Here is a 24310-nt window from a genome sequence, read left to right on the forward strand (position 1 = left end):
TCTAGATTTAAACATGCTAGCAGCACTTTACATTTATTTTACTAAGTCACACGCTGAGATGATACCACAGCACATTCACATTACAATGTCCTTGTGGCACCTTTGCGTTCTTGTTACACCAGGTTACTCTGATATGTCATCAGCTGTGACCGGCCTCTTATTTCCCTCAGGGTTTTTCTCCCTAGGGTTTCCCGCCTAATCCTGACATCCAATCAAGGCACAGCGCCGGCCTATTTTCCGCCAATCAAAGAAAGCTGTTCTCCTGCCTCCGCCCACAACCATATGACCGGCAAAGTTCCACTCGTCACACTTACACGCTATCCTATAGGCTAAACAGAAGATAGTTGCTCCTTTTCGGATAAACTTAAACAGCTCCCGAGAACTGTAAGCTGAGTTAACTAAAAGCGTGAAATTGGAATCTCCCATCTGTGTTTCCATGGTGACCGCCCGCTGATATAGAAGGTCGTCTGCATTTGTTTAAAGACACCCAGCAGCGGACGTTCAGTTTACATGCAGGATTCAGCGTCAATATTTGTAGTACAATTCATGAATTCTCCCCTACAATAGTAGTTGCGCCCACCACCATCGTACCCGGAAGCTGCTCGTTTTGGAAGGAGATATCTGTGGAAGTGTGCAGAGGATTGTCTTTCACTGAATCACTTCTACAAGCAAGGACAAGTCCTAAGCACCACTTGCCTGTCAGCTCTGAAACAAAACCCCTGATTCTACCAAACCTGAGTGGGGGATCACGTGTTTATGCTCCTGTCAAAGAGCTGCTGACCCCATTGGCTAAGGAGGTGTGAGGTGTCCCCACCACGTGTGCTTCTCTTGCAGTTAGTCAGTCACCCTGTTTCTGGGATGAGCTCTGTACCAGAATGGGTGCTGATTTCCCTCGTAGCAGTCATGGTAGTTCTTCTACTTCTCACCTTGTTTGGCTTAGCTGTGTATTCAGGGCTGCTCACAGAAGTGGAGGTTCGGGCAGGGCCCCCGCCTATCAGGGGTGCGGTGTTGGCTTACAAATTTCGAGTGGGACCTTATGACGAAAGTGGCAATTTGTATACAGAAAATGTCAGCCTTGCTCCCAAGTTGGTGTCCATTGGGGTTTACTATGACAACCCCATGAAGGTGAGAGAACGCAGAGGTTGTGTTTAATGCTCAATTACGCCAATCGTCTACTGCCGCTTCTAGAATGGATCTAATTGTGTTTTAAATATATATTTAAGGAATTATGTACCTCTACTCTAAACTATAAGGATATTAGAAGTCACCGAAAAGTTCCTTGACAATATAAAGTAGGGATGCACCGCATCCCGGATTCAGTTCGGAATTCAGCCAGGATTCGGCCTTTTTCAGCAGGATTCGGATTCGGCCGAATCCTTCTGCCCGTCCGAACCAAATCCGAATCTACATTTGCATATGCAAATTAGGGGAGAAGAGGGAAAGTGCGTGACTTTTTGTCACACATTTGCATATGCTAATTTGGTTTGGTATTGGACCGAATCTTTCAAAAAGGATTCGGGGGTTCGGCCGAATCCAAAATAGTGGGTGCAGCCGGTGCATCCCTAACAGGTCCAGACTGAGAATTAAAATAGGCCCTGGCATTTCAGGTACACAGAGGCCCAATCAGCTCACATAGAGCCCCAAACAGCCCCCACCAGCCCACTAAATACTGACTTTCTATGGGACCTTATAGCAGCCCCTCTGGCATTTGCCAGAACCCACAGATTGCCAGTCCCTAATATAAAGGCACAAAGCCAAAGGTCATGGTACTGTGACAACTAAACAGGGGCCCTCTGCTAATGAGGCGCGTTGAAAAACTCACCTCCAACAGCAGCGCCAGATAGGGTCAGCAAAAAGCTGCTCCAGGTACCTTTAAGAGCCAAATTTCGGAAATTCAACATTACTAGTGTGCGAGAGCACAATTGCGCTCTTCACACTAATGTTGTGGCCTCCCTCCAGGACAGGAAAGCAGCTCCTGCCTCAGAAACGGCACTGCAGCTAAAATCCTCACATTTTCCAAATTTTCGAGTAATGCTAAAGTTGCAGCACGTCATGTGGCACATCATATCCCTTAAGCGCATTAAATGGGTTGTTCACCTTTAAAATAACTTTTGGTACGATGACGAGAGCGATATTTTGAGACAATCTGCAGTGGGTTATCATTTTTATTATTTGTGATTTTGGAGTCATTAAGCTTTTTATTCAGTAGCTCTCCAGTTTGCTATTTCAGCAATCTGGTTGTTAGGGTCCTAATTTCCCTAGCAACCATGCATTGCTTTGCATAAGAGACTGGAATGTGAATAGGAGAGGCCTAAATAGAAAGATGAGTAACAAAAAAGTAGCAACAGCAATAAATTTGTAACCTTACATTGAGAATTTGAAAAACAATTTCTTAACATTCTATGCATGCTTAAAGGGGAGGTTCACTTTTTTAAGTTAACTTTTAGTATGTTATGGAATGGCCAATTCTAAGCAGCTTTTCATTTGGTCTTCATTGTTTATTTTTTATTTTTTTTTAATTATTTGCCTTTTTTTTTTTACTGCTTTCAGTTTTCAAATGGGGGCCACTGACCCCATCTAAAAAAAATGCTTTTTATTATATTTATATCCCAAGCGTCTTATTCAAATCAGTGCATGGTTGCTAGTGTAATTTGAACCCTAGGAACCAAATTGATGAAATTGCAAACTGGAGAGCTGTTGAATTAAAAGCTAAATAACTAAAAAACCACAAATAATAAAAAATGAAAACCAACAGCAATTGACTCAGCATATCACTCTCTATATCATAGTAAAAGTGAACAACCCCTTTATTGTTTGATATTAAGATATACAAATATATATAAATATATACTATATTTTGTTTGTTTGAAGTGTTTAAATAAAAGCATGATATTACTTGTACTTATTGATTATCAAGTAGGCTCATGTGCAATGACAGCCCTGACACATACCGTATATTTGGGTATATTTATAGTACAGGTCTGTTATCTGGAAACCCATTATCCAGAAAGCTCCCATTTTATCCAAATAATCCAAATTTTTAAAGATGATTTCCTTTTTCTCTGTAATAATAAAACAGTATCTTGTACTTGATCCAAACTAAGACACAATTAATCCTAATTGGAAGCAAAACCAGTCTATTGGGTGTTATTTAATGTTTACATGATTGTCTAGTAGGCTTAAGTTATGAAGATCCAAATTACGGAAAGATCCATTACACGGAAAACACCAGGTCCCAAACATTCTGAATAACAGGTCCCATACCATACCCATGTAGCAACTTATATATTTAATTGGGTGTTTTTTTATGGCCCTACAATTGTTTGTGCTGGACCTGCATGAAGGGATCTCTGCCAAATTAACTTTATTACTCCACATTTACGAACATGAGACCATGTAGGACTTTATCGGATATCGGTTGGCTGTTTAATATATAGTCATGATCCCCCCTTATCATAAAACAAGGTGACACATCTAATATAGCTGTATTAGCCATTTGGTACTTGTTCCAAGAATAACTAGGGCAACAAACCGCCATCTTAAGGCAATTAGTCTGGGCTACCAGTTGTATCCAGTAGAGAAAACAGGCATGGTCCCCAAATCACTCCATAATTGTCTTTTAGGTTGATTTCCCGTTGCCACTGCTACAGGTCATACAGTTAGAGCAGAGGTTTAGGGTTAGAGCAGAGTTACCAAACCCTTTTTTACCCGTGAGCCGCATTCAATTGTAAAAAAGACTTGGGGAGCAACACAAGAATGCAAAAGTTCCTGGGAATGTCAATTATCAGCTGTGATTGGTTATTAGTACTCCCTATGTGAACTGGCAGTCTACAGGAGGATCTGTTTGGCAGTACAGGTATGGGACCTGTTATCCAGAATGCTCGGGATCTGGGTTTTTCCGGATAACGAATCTTTCCGTAATTTGGGTCTTCATGCCTTAAATCTACTAGAAATTCATTTAAACATTAAATTAACGCAATAGACTGTTTTTTCTTCCAATAAGAATTAATTATATGTTAGTTGGGATCAAGTACGAGCTACTGTTTTATTATTACACAGAAAAAGGAAATCATTTGTAAAAATTTGGATTATTTGGATAAAATGGAGTCTATTGGAGACAGCCATTCCGTAATTCGGAGCTGTCTGGATATCGGGTTTCCGGATAAGGGATCCTTTACCCGTACATATATTTTTTAATGCAACCAAAATGTGCCTCAAAGCCAGGAATACAAAAATAAGCACCTGCTTTGAGGCGACTGGGAGCGATATCCAAGGGGTTGGCGAGCAACTTGCTTACGAGCCACTGGTTGGGAATCACTGCCTTAGAGGTATTTCTGGCATCAAACTAGTTAATTTTGGATAATAACTGTTCTGGGAAAGAACTTGTGCAATGCTTAAAGCATGTGGAGAGACAGAAGAAGATATACATAGCTGCAGGTACTCAAGGGAATGTTATCTAGCCTATAACAGACCTTAAGAGGCACGCAGGCAGTCTCACAGGGAGATGGGGTAGCCACCTGTTACTGGAACACAGATGTGTCTCTATATTGCATATGAAACACTATTTGTGTATACATGTCAACTTGAGCTTCAGGAAATGTACTTGTTCTGATTATATTGCAATATACAGCGAATACCACCACTATTTAGATAACAAAAAACCCAAAGTGTTTGCTCTGTTTTTTGTTTGTTTCATTGTTGTAATTCAGTACTTTCAAACCAGTTTTGTTTTTCTGTGATATTCTAGCTTGGTCTCCATATAACCAGTATTTTGTGTTTCACCTTTTTTTCAAGGTCCCTGTGGAGTTTTGCAGATATATAGTGGGCAGTATTCTCAGTGAAGGAGATGAGAAGCCTCTTCCGGATCATGTCAGAATATTCCGTAAACATGGCTTCAAGTTCTGTGTTTTGCCAGAAGTGAATCATGCTGTTATGGCTACCTTCCCACATACCACCCCATTCTCAATCCAGCTTGCAACTACCCGAGTTCATCCAGCGCTGGAGAAGTATGTTAAGGTAATAACAAGACACATGACATTTTTAGGTTTTATATGGTGTTACCGCGTACATTTTTGGGGCTGAGTGAGATGACAAGCTAGCATATTTTTATTTAATGAGAGGGAGACACAAAGGCTGTTTTATTTGACAGGGAAAGAGAAGAAACCTTTAATTTACTTGGTAGGTGTTTGGTGAAGAGAGATAACCAGAGGTGATGTATGTATGGTGAGAGAGAAATGAAAACCTTGATATTTTAGTTGGATGAAAAATTTAAAGATGGATAGCATTAGCTTTGATTAGAAGAGATATGTAGTAAGAAATACAGTATGCAAAAGCAAATGTATGCACTGGGTAAAAGGAGGGCAGAGGTTGATGTACTGTGGTAGCCAAGGGATGCCTGGGCTTAAAACTGGTAGAGAGAAATAGTTTAGAAGTTCATGTTCTATGAAAAAAATAGAGGTTAATATAATTTGGGAAAGTAAGATGATCAAGCCTGATACTGTATGTTTGATAAGAGAGACACTGCTGCTGATCTTGATGTTTATTCACAATTGGAATGGTATGTTAATTATGTAAAAATGTGAACGTCAAAAATTTGATTCGAATAGTCCTGACTATCGAATCGAAAACAGTTTTAAAATTGTGTTAGCATTTTTAGCACATATACAAAATTCAAATTTACCATTCAAACCTTAGTAAATATGCCCCTACTGATTAATCATTGCTGGATGCAATGATCTGTTTTGATGTGTGTTTTACCCTGTGTTTTGGTTCAGGTATGTGCTAAGTGAGTGTTTTAGGCCATAGATAAATAAAGGACTTTTGGCATTGACAGAATATTCAACAAATAGAAGTTTAAATGGCAGCTGTATTGTATTTACTAGTAATAAACCTGTGTTCAGCCTCCTTATAAAAGCCTGAAAAACATACACTTGATAAGTGGGCACCAAGGGCCCAATGACCACAGTTTCACTACTGTGGGGGGATTGTACAGCAAATGTCTTCATTTGCTACAGCCACACCACCAAACGTTGCATTTTTATCAAGCAGCTCTCTTTGGTGAATCCGGTCTTCGCTTTTTAGTAAGTGCAGTGTCACGGAAGCATTGAATGTTCAGCCAGAGTGCAGTGGTATATAGGTCAGACTTTTGTAGGCTAGCAGCTCAAGCTCAGAGGCAAGTGAAGTACAAAGACAATATAGTTTTAAGAGGGTTTTTATGGGAAGAAAAATGCATGCTTAATTGCAGAAGGGAATGTGCCCACAGAGGAAAGAAACAGAATGGAGCTGGAATGTGATCTAAAGGCCAAGAAGATGGAAGGTTGAAAGAAGACCTTCTATTAGCTACAAGAGGTATAAATAAACAACATTTCAGGTTAATATTTCAGTATACCATATTGACTTCAATTAGCACTTAAAGGCTATACAGTAAGCAAATGATGATTTATGTAAAAACATATACAAAATATGATTTAACATTCACCAACACATTTGTGATGTTCAGGCCAGCCCAATACCCACATGGCCTGGTAACACTCCCTCATAGAGCTAGGTTGTACCTTGATCTGTCCATGTCACATTCATACTTATCCTGATTTTTATTTGAAATAAAGAGAGAGACTGTAACTTAATTTAAAGGAAAAGGAAAGGCTAAAATTAAGTAAGCTTTATAAGAAAGGTCTATATAAATACACTAGTAAACCCCAAAGTAATGCAGCTCTAAGTCCTCAAAATTAATTCTGCATTTTTTTCCTTCTTTTGTGCACACATGAGCTTCTGTATCAGACTTCCTGTTTATAGCATAAACCTCCAGTGCTAGGGCTTGAGCATGCTCAGTTTGCTCCTATATCCCACTCCCTTTTCCCCTCCCTCCTCCCCTCTCTGCTGTAATCTGAGCCCAGACCTATGAGTGAGCAAGGAGAGACTCAGGCAGGAAGTTATGTCACACCTAGCTAATATGGCAGCTGCTATCCTAAACAAACAGAGAGAGCTTCTAGAGCTGTTTACTCAAAATGGTAAAGCATTCTGCAGAATAAATATAGTGTTATAGTTTGCACTATTGTGAATAATCTATTGGCAATAAACTGCTTTGGTAGCTCTCCTTCTACTTTAATTATAAGATGATTAGAAGAATCCCTGATGTGGGTGAGGTACTTAAACCCAATGGAGCCTCAGAGCATCTTTCAATGTTTAAGTGAAAAACAGCAGGAGATATTCAGTTCATAACAAAGCAAACAGAAATAAGGCTTACTTATGTGATGTGGCAAGTTTATCATACAATATAGTCATGGCCTTCTGTGCTTTCATTGTAGATATCCTGATTAACATTTGTGTGTGCCCTTTCCCCTTAAGAAGTAGGAATTCTTTGTCTCATAGTCAAACAACATGTAGTTATATGTATAATCTGTATATGCCGGTCCTAGTACCAAGTTATCCAAGTACCTCTAAAAGCCGGCATTGATGGAATTTCCAGTTACAATTGCACCCAGCAGGGTTTTCCACAAACTTACTGCCCTTACATGTAGAACCATTTGCACTGCTTTAAGTGAAAGTTCTCTTCCTCAGTTTAAAGAGGTGGCCTTTATTTACCTGATTTTACATTTTTTAAAAAAGAATTATAGTATGCTCTGATGCTTGGGGGTTTCCTATATTAATGGTATGTTCAGCACAAATCCTATAGATTGAACTCACATTGAAAAAGGGATGCACCAAATCCAGAATTTGGTTTGGGATTCGGCCAGGATTCTGCCTTTTTTAGTAGGAATTGGATTTGCCCGAATCCTTGTGCCTGGCTGAACTGAATCTTAATTTGCATATGTAAATTAGGAGCGGGAAGGAAAATCACGTGACCTTGTCACAAAACAAGGAAGTTAGAATATTTTTCCAATTTTTACTTTCACATCCATAATTTGCATATGCAAATTAGGATTCGTATATTTTGTATTTGGCCGAATCTTAAATAGTGGATTCAATGCATCCTTAGTATATAAGTTGACCCACACCCGCCGCTCCCAATCCGCACCCAACTTGAACCCTACTGACACTTCTATTTATAGACCTGCACCCATCTCTGACGGCTCAAAATGGGGTAGGGCAGGCGCACATATATAAATAGTGGCTACTGGAAGTAGAAGATTGCAGAACGAAGATCTCAACCTGCACCCTCCTGTGACCCGCCAAAGAGTGTGCAGAAGCCAGCCCAAACCTGCTTAACCAGTGGGTTTTAGGGCAGCCCTCACATCACTACTGTAGTGCCCTTATACATTTGAGAATTACTGCAATAGGCAATAAGAGCAACAACAGTATCTCTTTTGGCCACTAGAGGTACTGCTGATATCGCTGTTTGCTAAGGAGAATTCCAGGCAGCTCAGCTGAGAACAGTGTCGGACTGGGATGCCTGGGGCCCACCAGAAAACCTATGGGCACAGGCCCACTCTCCGAAATATTTTTCTTTCTGTATCATTCACTTTCTTTATTCTTTCATTTCTTCTCAAATATTATCAGTCTCTTCCTCCATTTTTTCTCTTTATTGTTATATAGAAATGAGGCAATTGCTGTTGTATAGGCAAACAAAGCAAATAGTTGGCTGAGCAGAAGGGCCCACCGACACTTGGGTCCACCGGGAGTTTTCCTGGTATCCCTGTGGGCCAGTCCGACACTGGCTGAGAAGCAATACAAGCGAAAGTTACCAGAAAAAAAAAAAAAAGATTCTTAATATATGCAGTTTGCTGGGCTGTACTAATGCAAACTGATTGCATTTGACTTGTATATCTATATATATATATTAATGCATCTTTTCTACAGTTGGTCCTGTCTTAGATATCCGGCATATAATCTTTATGGCAAATCCTGTTTCCATATTTAAAGGGGAACTATCGCAAAAATTAAAATTGAATATAAGCTTCAGCATACTGAAATAAGAACCTTCTAAATATAATTAATTAAAAAGAATGTACCCTTTCTGAAAAACATAAAGTTTATGTTCACTATCCCTCTCTCAGTATCTGTTTCTCTTCATTCTCTCTTCATGCAGGAGTTGGGTGTCAGATATTCATTCATAGTTAGATCAAGTATATCTTATAGGGGGGCTCCTTTTGCCTAGAACATGTATTAGAGCTCACTCTATTAAAATCACCAGAACTCATGTCTCTCTACATGCAGGATTTGTGCAAAAGGCAGTTATTTTGTTAGATTGTTTGTACTGGAACACTATTTTGAGTGATCTCTAATTCATCTGCTAGGAAAGGAAGACCCCCTATAAGATGTATTGGATCTAAAGGTGGCCATACACAGGGAGATCCGCCAAATGAGCGGATGTCGCCAAACGAGCGTATCTTTCCCCGATATGCCCACATTGAGGTGGGCGATATCAGGGTGATCCGATCGGGGGCCCTAGGGTCCAACTAACGGATCAGAATGGAGGCGATACGGGCGGTTGGATCGCTGGACCACGATCTGACAGAATTTTTTACCCTGCCCAGTCGGCATCTGGCCGACTTTAGGAGAGATATCGATCAAGGACGCCTGTCTAATGGCCCCACACACGGGCCAATAAGCTGCCAACTTGGTCTGTCTGCAGCTTTTATCAAACCATGTATGGGGGCCTTAACTGTCAATGAAACAGATGCTGAGAGAGGGATAGTGAACATAAACTTGATTATTTCAGAAACGATGCAGAATATTTAATTGATTGTATGTGCAAAGTTTCTTTTTTTCAGTATGAAGCTTATATTAAATGTTCATTTTTGTGATAGTTCCCCTTTAATTGCAGAAAATTGTAAAGTGTATGCCATAAGGGAAATGTCATACGTGCCATTGTGTGCCAAAAGGTGAAATAATATCTGAACTACAAAAAATAAATAAAAAAATATTTTTTATTTTTACACAGATGTACCTTATTCCTCAGGTGGAAAGGAAACCATGATAGTCTGTCCACTTGTAAGAACCATTTCCCCACCCCCTTAAACTCACAGTGTTATGCAGCCCCTCCTTCACCTTGTTCTATTGGGAAGTGATGGAACTGGGAACTTGAAATCCCTCCATAGTGGGTGATGCACAGATTCTCCAGAAAGCAGTCCCAGAGTGATGCTATTTTGCAAATGATGGTATTTAGAGTTTGCCTGTCTTCAAATAAATAATATATATAATCTGGCCACTCGATGATAAACCACCCTACCAGCAATGCCAGTTCTTTCTGATATTGTTGCTATTATAACTGAGTTATGATTGAAGACCCTACCTGTGACTGTTTGAGAGTTCTGATTGGTGCACAAAAGAACAATTATAGTCTGTGCGTAAGAATAGTTGGGTGCTTTTTACTCTCGGCTCTGGTTGCAGAGTGTAAATTGGCACCTGCTGTTAGTACTTAGGTGAAAATGAGATTCCAGACAGAGAGAAAGGGGGATTGGGACAGGTTGGGGGGGGGGGAAACTGAGTTGTGAGCAGGATTCTGACTGGGTGGGTGGCTTTATACATCCTTAAAGGAAAACTATACCCTTCAAAAAATGTATGTCTCTATAAAAAGATATTGCATAAAACAGCTCATATGTAAAACCCTGCTTCATGTAAACAAACTATTTTTATAATAATATACTTTTTTAGTAGTATGTGCCACTGGGTAATCATAAATAGAAAATAGCCATTTTAAAAATAAGGGCCGCCCCCTGAGATTGTATGATTCATGGTGCATACAAACATTCCAAACAAACTATACTTGTAAGGTCACATGAGCCAATTAACAGACAGAGTTCTGTGTTTTAATTCCATACTTCTTCCTGTTACAGTTAGAGCTGTAGTATTTCTGGTCAGGTGATCTCTGAGGCAGCACACAGACCATCCTGAAATGTTGGTTCAAGGCTAGAGATGTAAAAGAGCAAAATTTACTTAAATATATATACCAGTTTGATAAGATTCTTTAATATGCCACTTAAAGGGGTGGTTCACCTTTGAGATAACTTTTAGTATGATGTAGAGAGCAGTGTTCAGAGACAATTGCAATTGGTTTTAATGTTTTTATTATTTAAGGTTTTTGAGTTATTTCGCTTTTTTTTTCGACATCTCATCATTTTGCATTTTAAGCAATCTAGTTACTAGGGTGCAAATTCCCAAAGCAACCATGCATTGATTTGAATAAGACACTAGAATATGAATTTAGTGACTGAATGTAGTGCGTCTGCTCTCTCTTTCAGCACTGTCTTATTGGTAGTTTCGCAAGCACTGGGGGCTGCAGGCAGGTCCGCCATCAAGGGGGGTACTGGAGGGACTACAATTCGAGGCCCCATGGCAGACTGCAAACTGTGATTTGTAGGCTGCAAAGGGTGCATGGCATATGGGAAAGTGGGTGAGGTTTGGGGGACATTGTGCATCATGTTTTGGTATAATGGTCGTGACTGGGGTGCATGAGGTCATAACTATGCATCCACGAGTGATTTTCATTTGGAGGCCCTCCAGCTAGGAACCCATGTGACCAGTGGATTAACAATAAGGCCCTCTTTGGGTGGGGTGCTAACTTATTATTATGGGCCTTGTGATTCTTGCTGGTGACCCTGGCTGCATGCTGCCCAACCGGTATCTATATTGCCATCATTATACTACATCTTTCCACTTCTGATATAGAGACCCCCTGTCATAGAGTCCTGCAGCGGGTCGGGTAACCGTGGGTTACCTGCAAAAACCTGCGGGTTTCGGGTAGAAGTTCCGGGTGCGGGTATAGACGTGGGTCGCGGGTCGGGCCACTGGTCTATATCGATTTTTACTCCTTTTTTCTGATCATGCCTACTTCTGATGATGTCACTTCCGGTTTCCAATGACAGCACTTCCTGTTTTACTCCTTTTTTTCTAATCATGCCTACTTGCAATGATGTCACTTCCGGTTTACAATGACAGAACTTCCTGATTCTTGATGGTCAGCCGGTCGCGGGTTGCGGATAAGGTACTTGTGGGTCGGGTAGCGGGTCCAAGCGGGTAAGGATGTGGGTCTGGGTTGCGGATTGCAGGTTGCGGGTACGGGTTCCAAAAGATGGACCCACGCAGGACTCATTCCCTTTCCTGCTTTCCCTACACATATTTATCTACCTTCTTTAACCCCTCTATTCCATTGAATTTATATTTTAACTAATTTACCTGTACTTCCTTAGTGGTTTCCTAACTCCACTCAAACTAATCTCTATCTGTATTTTTCTATTCCACTATGCCACAGTGGTAAGGATTGCCACCTTACAGCCCTGGGGTCTGGGGTTCAATCACAACCAGGTTACAATGTTTGTGCAGTGTGTTTGTTCAACTTGTGCCTGCTTGGGCTGATTTTTTCCCTGTAGTTCAATAAAACTGAGTTAATCTGGCTTCTGATGATACTACCCTCAGTGTATTTGTATCATGGAGATTACATTATGAGCTCCACCATGGGTGGCACATATATATACATGTAAAAAATACATACACATAAAAGATCATAATAAGATGGCAATTCCCTTCCTTTGCACATGCTCTCTCATATCCACCCTTTTCTGCGCTCTATTTGGTCTGCCACCCATTTTCCTTTTCTTTGCTCATGTTTTTCCCTTGAGGCTTCCATGCTATGATGAAGTTAGTGTGTTTAGTGGTGTGGGCTTTGATGCTATGGCTTCAGGTTTCTCCAGGGAAAAGGAGAAGGAGGGGCAGGATCATTCCTTCATTGTCCATTCTGCCCCAAGGATACACTCTAGAGTAAGAACTCCACTGTTCTCTCCCTCTCAAGTAGAGTTCATTAATAGCATCTTGCTCTCAGCATTATTTTTGTCTGCAGACTATCCTACCCACTTGTCTCCCCCTCTGCAGAGCATCTTGTATCCCCCTGTGCAGAACATCTTTCCTCCCCCCTTTGCAGAGCATCTTGCCTCCACACTGATGGGCACATAGCGCAGCCTGCTTGCTTTCCATACACAGCTCTAAGCAAAGTCTTATATTCTTTTCTTTTTATCTCTGTACAACGTGTTCATCCTCCATTCCTCTCTGCAGCCCTCTGTCTAATTGCTTACCTCTCTCCAGAGTGTTCTCCCATCTCCCTGCTCTCCTCTCTCCAGAGACCCTCTCCCCACTCCCTTAGGCTGCTCTGGACGGGCTGTCCGCTCCTCCCCTCGGACTGTCAGGATTCAACTTGTATTTTAATGAGTCCGATCCAGCTGGGAATGAAATTTTAATGAGTTTGCTGTGAGTTGTGGTGTCATCGGCACCAAGGGGAGAGCAGCTGCAGCCTGACCCCCTACTCACATACCCGGGTCTGAGTAGACATTTATAAAGTGCCATGATGTGTGCATTATAATTATGAAAAAATGTTTTTGCATTCATATAAATCTATTTATAGACCTAAATCTATATTTGTTGGGGTGTAAAGAAAGAGGATTGCCTTTGAATGAAGCTTTTGGCAATCATCGTTACACATGCTGGAAGCGAGAATGAAAACCTTTTCACACTTTCATCATGTCAAGCGCAGTCATGCACACAAATACTGCTCAGACATGAGCTATGTCCTACACACTGTAGCATGCTAATGATATTCAACCAGTATTAACTTTTATTATTCACTCCATGCTTTTCTTTGCTTCGCAAGTTGCACCCTAAATCAATGACATCCAGTTGCTGACATGTTACCACTATCAACTTATCTCACTCACCTTACCAATGAAAACCATTTACATTCACCTAACCAGTGTCAACCTGTATTTTTCACTTAACCAAAGAAAACCATTTACATTCACCTAACCAATGAAAACCATTTACATTCACCTAATCAGTGTCAACCTGTCACACTCACCTTACCAATGAAAACCATTTACATTTATCTAACCAGTGTCAACCTGTCTATTTCATCTAACCAATGCTTGCTGTTTTTTTATTCTACCAACCAGTAGCAGCCAGCCCCACTCATCTAACCATTAATAGCCTTTTCTACTTACCTATCCAGTAACTGCCAGTTTCACTCATATACAAAAACAAAAAATGCAGCTCATCCATGTGTTGCAATTAAAATCAGTCTGGTGCATGGGTGTGTGGCTTATATCATATACTGAACTAAACAAATTAACCCAGCACTATCATTATACAACTTTAAGGAACAATTGGATTAAAGAGAACCTATCTGAATTTGGCAAAAAGAGACACTTTTGGTTACATGGTTTGTACAAAGTATGCATAAGCTGATGCGCCCCGCCAAGGCAGTGTCCATGCATCAGTCCTACCTCATCTAACCAGTGGTAGGCAGTATTGCTTAACCAGCCAGCGACAGGCAGTCTCAATCTCCTAACCTAAAACGGCATGACTCATCTCACCAGTGGCAGGTGGCTTCTCTCACTAATCCAGTGACAGCCAGTCTTAAAGGAGAAGGAAATGCTAGAATTAAGTAAGCTTTATCAGAAAGGTCTAAATAAATACACCAGTAAACCCTAATGCTGCTGAGTCCTCTGTCAAAAGAAACACAGCATTTCTTTCCTTCTATTGTGTACACATGGGCTTCTGTATCAGACTTCAAACCAGCCTGTTTCTCTCATGTAACCAGTGATAGCCATTCACTTGCATCTAACTAGTGGCGACTAACTTTACTCATCACCTAAACAATGGCAGCCAGTTTACTCACCTAGGCACTCATTTGGCTGGTGGTAGTCTCCTATGCAGCTAGCAACAGCCTGTCTTCTTCACCTCAGCAGTGAAACCAAGTCTGATACACAGAGGTAGTGACAACCAGTTTCACTCAACTCAACCTCAGTTCCAGTTTCCAATATTCCTTTTTTTAGGTTGTAATAGCCAGAAATCTGGGCAATCTCACCGTCCCACTTTTACTCGCCTAGGAGATAAATTTCAGTGTTCCCCATCTAGAAGGTCAGACCTGATCTCTCTCACATAAGCAGTAGCACCTTGTTCTTTAAAAGCTATGAGGTGTAACCATTGATAGGCAGTATTTATCTTCCAGTAAGTGAAAAAGTATAGGTCACCCAAGCAATCACATGCATTCTTGTGTCAATTTGTGTTTTAGTATCTCATAGTCTCTCTCACCCAATCTCAATGACCAGTCTCTCTCACCTCTGACAGCTCAACTTATTCTCTGACAGCTTACCTTATTCACCTAGGAAATAATGGATTCTATCACTGTGTAAGCATTTAATAGGCCATAGCTACTAATCCTAATATATCAAGCCCATGTTTCTGTCCCACCTGCACAACTGTACTATTCCCCCATTAAAGAAAATGAATCATTTATCTGTCTAATGTAAGGTTTATAGACTCTTTTTTTTATTTTAATTGGTGGCTGAACTTTTTTGAATAGTGGACCATAATTCTCCTACTGCTTTATTAGCCTGTGCTATGAACCGCAATCCACTATTTTCTGCACAAGGCCTCACAGCAGATATCCCTAATTTTTCTTCTTTCTTTTAGTGTAGCCCCCCCCCCACACACACACACACCTAATTTAGCTTGCCTGCCAGTATCAGGCCTTACTAACAAATGAACTGCATTTTAGAATATGAAAAAGTTTGGGAACCCCTCTCAGCCTGCATAATAATTTACTCCACTTTCAACAAAAAAGACAACAGTGGTATGTCTTTCATTTTCCAGGAACATCTGAGTACTGGGGTGTTTTCCGAACAAAGATTTTTAGTAAAGCAGTATTCAGTTGTATGAAATTAAATCAAATGTGAAAAACTGGCTGTTCAAAAATGTGGGTACCCTTGTAATTTTGCTAATTTGAATGCATGTAACTGCTCAATACTGATTACGGACAGCATGGGATCTCAGAGGTTTAAACTGTCAGTTTCGACTGTAAGGAATGTAATCAGGAAATGGAAGGCCACAGGCACAGTTGCTGTAAAACCCAGGTCTAACAGGCCTAGAAAAATACAGGGGCGGCATATGTGGAGGATTGTGAGAATGGTTACAGACAACCCAAAGATCATCTCCAAAGACCTGCAAGAACATCTTGCTGCAGATGGTGTATCTGTACATCGTTCTGCAATTCAGTGCAATTTGCACAAAGAACATCTGTATGGCAGGGTGATGAGAAAGAATCCCTTTCTGCACTCACACCACAATCAGTCACTTGTTTTATGCAAAAGCTCATTTAGAAAAGCCACAGTCATTTTGGAAGAAAGTACTTTAAACTAATGAGACAAAAAACGATTTGCATGCCGGAAGAAGAACACCGCATTCCAAGAAAAACACCTGATACCTACTGTCAAATTTGGTGGAGGTTCCATCATGCTGTGGGGCTGTGTGGCTAGTTCAGGGACTGGGGCCCTTGTTAAAGTCGAGGATCGATGAATTCAACCCAATATCAACAAATTCTTCAGGATAATGTTCAAGCATCAGTCACAAAGTTGAAGTTACGCAGGGGTTGGATATTCCAACAAGACAATGACCCTAAACATACTTTGAAATCTACAAAGGCATTTATGCAGAGGGAGAAGTACAATATTCTGGAATGGCCTTCACAGTTCCCCGACAAAAACCTATGGGATGATTTGAAGCAGGCTGTCCATACTCGGCAGCCATAAAATTTAATTGAACTGGAGAGATTTTGTATGTACGAATGTATCGCCATCCAGAATCCAGACACTCTTCAAAGGCTATAGGAGGAGTCTAGAGGCTGTTACATTTGCAAAAGGAGCTCAACTAAATATTGATTGAAAATCTCTGTTAGAGTGCCCAAATTTATGCACCTGTCTAATTTTGTTATGATGCATATTGCATATTTTCTGTTAATCCAATAAACTTTATGTCACTGCTGAAATACTACTGTTTCCATAAGGCATCTTATATATTAAAAGAAAATTGCTACTTTGAAAGCTCAGCCAATGATAAACAAAACACTGCTGCCTTTGTCTGTCTTGATAATATCCAACCACCCGTCCTCCATTTATCAGGGATTAGATGCAGCTTTCTAATGAGAAGTCCAGGTTTCTGTCCTCCTGGGGAGAACTGCAGTTTAACAGCAGGGCACGGTGCTGACATTGCTAATTAGCCCATAGAGGGGTCTGAAAAATGGAAGTGCACAGGCATTGCTCTTAATATCCCTAACTCTGCAGTGTATCCTGATTTCAAAATCTAATCCCATAGTGACCTTTAGGCATACTTATCCTATTTGCCTACATGCTTTTATAATTACCATAATATGCAGAATATCTCAGTTTTTTCCATCTTAGAATTCAGATTTCTATTCTCTCGCTCTCAACTGAAATCTTTACTTCTCAACTAAAACGTGCTCTTGTCACCCCCATTCTGAAAAAACCCTCTCTTGATTCCTCCAATCTTGACACCCTCCGACCTATCTCTCTGCTACCTTTCATCTCTTAACTATTTGAACGCCTAGTCTACAACTGACTAATCTCATTCCTCTCAGACAATAACCATCTGGACCCCCGGCAATCGGGTTTTAAGTAACACTCCACTGAAACTGCCCTAACCTGACTAATTAATGACCTTTTAACAGCTAAAGCCAACAACCACTTCTCACTATGAATACTGCTTGATCTCTCTGCTGCATTTGACACTGTGGACCATCCTCTCCTCCTCCAGTCCCTCCATTCTCTTGCCTTCGTGACACAGCCCTGTCCTGGTTCTCTTCTTACCTCACTAATTGTTTCTTCATTGTCTCTAAAATTGGAGTAGCATCTTCTCCCCTACCTCTTTCTGTTGGGGTTCCTCATGGCTCTGTCCTGGGCCCCTTATTATTCTCTCTCTATACTTCTTCACGCGGCAAACTATTCTACAATGGTTTTCAATACCACCTCTATGCTGACAATACTCAGATCTATCTCTCCTCTCCTTATCTCAACCCAGAGTTCCTAACTAGAATCTCCTCCTGCCTGTCCTCTATGTCTACTTGGATGTTACAACGCTACCTTAAATTAAACCTCTCTAAAACAGATAATTATTAACCGTAATATCCCGGAAGTATCTATTATAGATATAGATAGGTAGCCCCTCCCTACATTCTTGAACTCATCTCTAGATACTAACCCAACCGCTTACTCCTCTACTGAACTGCTCCTCAACTCTTCTCTCATTACCTCCTCACATGCTCGCATTCAAGACTTTGCAAGGGCTGCACCCCTCCTCTGGAATTCTCTTTCACGGTCTGTTGGCTTTCTCTCAACCTTTCTGCTTTCAAAAGATCTCTTAAAGCTCACTTATTAGATAAGCATACCCTCACTCTTAACTACCAAATGCAATACCACATACTACATCTCTCACCCACTTAAAGTGGGCAGGAGCCATTTGGGGACAGTGTTATTAAAGGGATACTGTCATGGGAAAACATGTTTTTTTTTCAAAATGCATCAGTCAATAGTGCTGCTCCAGCAGCATTCTGCACTGAAATCCATTTTTCAAAAGAGCAAACAGATTTTTTTATATTCAGTTTTGAAATCTGACATGGGGCTAGACATATTGTCAGTTTCCCAGCTGCCCCAGTCATGTGACTTGTGCCTGCACCTTAGGATGGAACTACTTTCTGGCAGGCTGTTATTTCTCCTACTTAATGTAACTGAAATAGTCTCAGTGGGACTTGGCTTTTACTATTGAGTGCTGTTTTTAGATCTACCAGGGAGCTCAGCTGTTATCTTGTGTTAGGGAGCTGCTATCTGGTTACGTTCCCATTGTTCTTTTGTTTGGCTGCTGGGGAGGAAAGGAAGATAGTGATATCACTCCAAATTGCAGTACAGCAGTAAAGAATGACTAAAGTTTATCAGAGCACAAGTTACATGACTGGGGGCAGCTGGAAAACTGACAATATGTCTAGCCCATGTCAGATTTCAAATTTGAATACAAAAAAATCTGTTTGCTCTTTTGAAAAATGGATTCAGTGCAGAATTCTGCTGGAGCAGCACTATTGACTGATGCATTTTGAAAAAAAACATGTTTTCCCATGACAGTATCCCTTTAATAACACTGTCCCCAAATGGCTCCTGTCTGCTTGCTATAATTATGAGTTTGCTGACTGATGGAAACAAGATTCAAATCATTTATACAGTGTAAGTGAAGTTCATCTTGCTTGACTAACATGATAAAATAGAATTTGGAATATTTTATTTGGTTGATGGGTCCCCTTTATTTCTGATCTTGCCCACTCCCACACCATATGTCTTATTCCCTTCCCTTTTGATTGTATGCTCTTTTGCACAGGGCCTACCTCACCTTTTGTACCAGTTTTGGTTGTGATGTATGTAACTCCATATGTTCTACGTATGTAATTAATGTCATTTAGTTGTATAAACTAACTTTACAGCACTGTGCAATATGTTGGCGCTCTATAAAAACATGTTAATAATAATAAATAGTAATATTGCATTGCTATGTAAGGTATGTGTGTGCATATATAAGGAAATACTGTGTGTAAGTTTAACACTGAACTTGCATTTCCTATTCTTCTTTCAGGAGAGAAAGCTATGTGCTCATCCTTATGTAGAAATTTACAAAGGGGACAAGATAATCTTCATGTGCCCACTGTCTCGCCAGGATGAGTTCTATGTTCCAGAGATGAAGGAGCTGCTTAGGAAAGAGAGAGGAGAGACAGAGCAGCCTGAGCTTGCAGGTAGGCAATTTACTTTCATAACTGCTTCTCTTTCTTATTCCTTCCTGCCCATTTAGTACGCAGTGGTGCCATACCATCTCTTTGTGTATGAGTTCTTCTTAGAATCAGTATCTCTGAAGATGAAGAGTAGTTTTGTGTACCAGAACTCAAATTAGTCCACCCCACTCAGATTATAATGGAGCCCAGATAAATAATGAAACAGCTGTAACAGGCCAGGGGAATGAAGATTAACAGTTCTGAAACAGCTGCTTTGCATTGTGAATTTTCAGTTGTTTCCCAAACGACATATTATTTTTTTGCCATAATAAAATGTAATACATCTTGTCAGTATAACACAATGCTTTACAATGTTTGTAAACCTTATATCCTGCTGTATATTCCTTCTGGATCTCCCCATCTTCCCTCCATGTATACTAGTGATATGTGGGTCGAAAATTTCTCAACCCGCACCCGACCCTAACCTGCCCCTCCCGAACCGCACCCGGCCCGGGCCCGCTCCTGTCCTCTTTTTATATGCCTGCCCTGCAGTGACGTCATAAAGGGGGCGGGGCAGGCGGGAGTCTAAAAATTCCAACGCCGGAAGCCAGCAGTACTAGGTCGCCGGCAGGGAGAGCAGGAGAAGAGCTTGACCCGCACCCGCCCGAAGATTTTGTACAGGAGTCGGCCCGAACCCTCCCGACCTGCGGGTCCCACGGGTTTGGGTTGGCCTGCATATCACTAATGTATACCCAGTGCTGATGAATTCTAGAGTCTAATAAGACTCTAAGGGGCAGATTCATCAAGGGTCGAATTGAAAATTCGAAATTCGGTTTCAAATTTTTTTATGGTCAAAACTGTCAAAATCGACTAGGGAGTTATAAAAATTAGAGTTTTTTTAAAAAAATTTGATTTCCAAGATTTATCATACTCTGACCCATTAAGAACTCGAATTCGACTATTCACCACCTAAAAACCTGCCAAATTGCTATTTAAGTCAATGGGAGATGTCCAGGGATCAATTTGGAGTTGTTTGCAACCTTCCTGACATTCGAATTTTTTAAATTAGAGTTTTCAGGTCGATTTAATCCATCCGACTTTGAAAATTTCCTTTTTTTTAAATAAATTTCGAGTTTAGGGGAGTTTTTTAAAACTCACATGAATTTGAAATTTGACTTTTGATAAATGTGCCTGTAATAATACTAAAGTTGGCCATACACTACTCGTTTAGCGCCAAACAAGCAAATCTTTCACTCCAATATGCCCACCTAAGGTGGAACAATTGGAATAATGATGTGCAGGCCCTTAGGACCCATGGGTTTATGGGCAGGTTCGGACAGAGACACACACAAAATATTTAGAACCGCAACATAATAGTGCCCCAACTTCCGGTCGATATTTGGAAAATTTTTGGCTATATATAGGTTGGTTGGGCCCATCAGACGGACCCATACAGAGGCAGATTAACTGCCGAATTGGTCTAAAGGGCCTGGACCAGCAGCTTAAAGTGGTTGTTCACCTTTGAGTTAACTGTTAGTATGATGTAGAGAGTGATATTCTGAGACAATTTGAAATTGGTTTTCAATTTTTATTATTTGTGGTTTTTCAGTGATTTCTATTCAGCAGCTCTCCAGTTTGCAGTTTCAGCAATCTGGTTGCTAGGGTCCAAATTACCTTAGCAACCATGCCCTGATTTCAATAAGAGACTGGAATATGATTAGGAGAGGGTCTGAATAGATTGATGAGTAATAAAAAGTAGCAATAATAATTCAGATGGGGTCAGTGACCGCCATTTGAAAGCTGGAAAGAGTCAAAAGAAATTATTAAAAATTAAAAAAACTATAAGCGAAAATGAAGACCAATTGAAAAGTTGCTTAGGAGTGGCCATTCTAAACATACTAAAATTTAACATAAAGGTGAACCACCCCTTTAAAGTTGGCGATGTGTGACCACCTTAACAGACTTTGCAAATTTCAAGGCAATATCCGCACAAAACCATGGCTCCTGTCACAATGGATGTTCAGAGAGACTTCAGCTGCTTTTTAAATTGATCTACTCTGGATAAATCTCCTACGTCTTTGTGGAGAATGATTGGCCTTTAGAAGTCTATGAGAATTACATGATTTTCAGTATATGTACAGCAGAGCCTCATATGTCTGGGGGCTTGTTACCCAAAGGGGACAGCAGCACAGAGTCAAGTGTTTTTTTTACCCTTCTATGAGTGCAGGGAGAACATTACATCTCTTACCATTCTTGTTTTTTCACTGTTCCAGATTTGATCTCTCGTAGCACTCTCAGCAACCGTTCCTCTGCCTTCTCACAGCTTCTGCTGGGCACCTGTCCTTTTATGATTCCAGTGTGCAGGACCTTGATATGATTAACCTGTAGCAGAACATTCTGTGTTTGAAATGTCAGCCCTACATATTATTTTTGTCTGGATTCCTGACCAGCTGTTCTCTTGCAAGTCATTCTGGGTACTGATCCATTAGCCTTCTTACAGTGTTTTTTAGGCTGATATTTTAGCTTATACCAGGCATCATTTCAGCTCCTATCTCAAAGTGCTTGGGGCTACCTATTTTCTTTCTGCCAGGTCTTCCCCAGGCCCTTTTGTGCAGGCACTGTGCATGCTGGGTGATGGTTTACCTACACAATCAAATATCTGTACATTGAACTGGTAGTTTGACCTGTTGCAGTTCAGTAGAATGTGTGCTGAGCCCTAATTCATCTCCCTTTCACTGTGGTTGAGTTTAAAAACTTGCTGTCCAAATGCATCTGTAAAATCAAATTGCATACTGATAGGAGCATACCACATAAAGAACTAGAAAAGTGTTTCCTAAAAGAATACCAGCCTTTCCTTAATGCAGCTGCACGAGAGATTGTTTTTCCATCTTTAGATAAATCAGGAAAATGGTATCAGTTTAACATCCTCTCACTCTGCATTCTGTTGTAATGAGGCATGGTCTTGCACACTGAATAGTCAAGGCTGCAGCCCTTGAGCTGTGTCAGCCACAATTAACATTATTTTACACTTTATAGCACCCTTAAGCTTTATCACCCATGGGCTACACCAGCTGTCACTGTCACCTCAGTGTGTTACACTGGCCTCTGCCCTCAGCTCCGGGCACATATTGTCACCAAGGTCACCTCTTGTCCTCTGTGTTTGGGAGCTTTTTGAGGCCCAATTATGGTTTAATGAGCAGGCTGAGGGCAGGACACAGAGCTTGTTCTCTATTATTATCTTTCTGTGTTATTTAGCAGCTGGGAGCTGACGTTAACCTCGGGCGGGGGTAGAATAAATGGCATGCTATAATCTATTGGGTATGGGGCACACCTGTGAGGGACATAGGGGAGGACAGATCATAATAAAAACTATTTTAAAACTAAAGTGCCTGTAAGACAGGGATAGATCAGGGGAACAAAACATTGAACTTGTTTCCAAGATTTACTGGAGTGGTAATAGAGTAACAGTCAGAAGAAAATAAATAATACTGACTGAACAATAGGATGAGGACGGCCAAAAGTCAAGTAAATTGAATATTAAATCAGAAGATGACCCTGGAGAGTAGTTTCACTATTACAAGGCCAGGTGGCAAATGTTGAAAAAATGAGCAGACCAGTATCTGCTGGGACAAGTGTCATTTGAATAGAAGGGCAAAGTGGAAAGGATTAGGAATGAAGGAGAGGCAAAGAAGAGGAGAAATATCAGTCTCAAGAAGAGTTGGACTGGGAAAGGATGAATAATGCAGAAAAAGGAATTAGAAAGACATCGAAGGAGAAAATAAATACCCAGAACACATAGAAATGTAAATTATTATTGATATATATATATATATATATATATATATATATATATATATATATATATATAGTATAAATATATGAATATTGATGTCATGGGGGAATCTTAGGGAAGAGCAATCAAGAATAAGACAATGAGAAAAGATGAGGGAGAGCAGAGAATATGTAGAAAGGTTAAGTATAAGATATGAAGCAGATGTGAGGTATAACCTAAAGATGTATAGAAATGAAAAGAGCAAGGGTAGAGGCAAGAGTAATTGTGGAGTGGAACAACACAGGGAATGCTGAGAAGAAATGTAAGCTTAAGGAGGAAAGAAAAGAAAGAGAGCTGAGGTAGGAGGGGTAGAGTAAAAACAGATATGATGGAGAGAAAATTGGTGTAAGAGAATGAAGAAAGAAAGGTTTAGGCAAAGAAAGAAGTGAAGAAAGAAAGTAAAAGATTGGTAAAGGGAGAGGAAGACCAATGAAAACAGGAAGATGAAGATGGATAAGGTTTGAAAATAGGCAATGTCAAAGGGGACAAATTGAGAAAGGATATTTTTTAAGAAGACATCCAGTAAGGGCAAGGAAAGAAGTTCAGAAGGAGGTAGGCATTGGGAAAGAGAGGACAGGTGATAACCACAATGAAGAAGATGAGAATAGAGAAATAGAAAGTATGCAATAGAGAAAGGGACAATGAATAGAGAGAAATGACTAATAGAATGAGGAAGTAGCAAAGTAGGAATGATTGGGAAAATAGGATGTTAGATAATGTTATAGTGTATTTGGGGTGGAGGATCTATTAGCAATAGAGTGAGAAGAAGAGGAAGAGCACCTACTAATACAGAGTAAGTCAATGCAGTGCTACTGTGGAACTGAAGATCCAGATTAGAAAGCATGTAGCACATGAGAGAGAAATGGAAACTACAGAAGGGAAAATATACAGGCAGTGAGTTTAACAGGCAGACTGATGCAAAAAATCTCTTCAAGCAGCACTGTGCA

At 40.5% G+C, this 24310-nt stretch overlaps 1 protein-coding gene across 1 annotated transcript in view; it reads left to right on the forward strand.

The window, feature by feature from the left end:
- Nucleotides 1-277: 277 nt before the first annotated feature.
- The window catches only part of LOC108715834 (testis-expressed protein 264 homolog), a 29654-nt gene continuing 5621 nt past the window's right edge, over nt 278-24310 (forward strand). The window contains exons 1-3 of the mRNA XM_018261322.2: nt 278-1125; nt 4795-5016; nt 19399-19555. Of these exons, the coding sequence (XP_018116811.1) occupies nt 859-1125; nt 4795-5016; nt 19399-19555 (646 nt within the window). The 5' untranslated portion in view covers nt 278-858. The remainder of the gene's footprint in view (nt 1126-4794; nt 5017-19398; nt 19556-24310) is intronic.

The sequence above is a fragment of the Xenopus laevis genome, chromosome 4S (genome assembly GCF_017654675.1).
Source record: "Xenopus laevis strain J_2021 chromosome 4S, Xenopus_laevis_v10.1, whole genome shotgun sequence".
Taxonomy (NCBI): Eukaryota; Metazoa; Chordata; class Amphibia; order Anura; family Pipidae; genus Xenopus; species Xenopus laevis.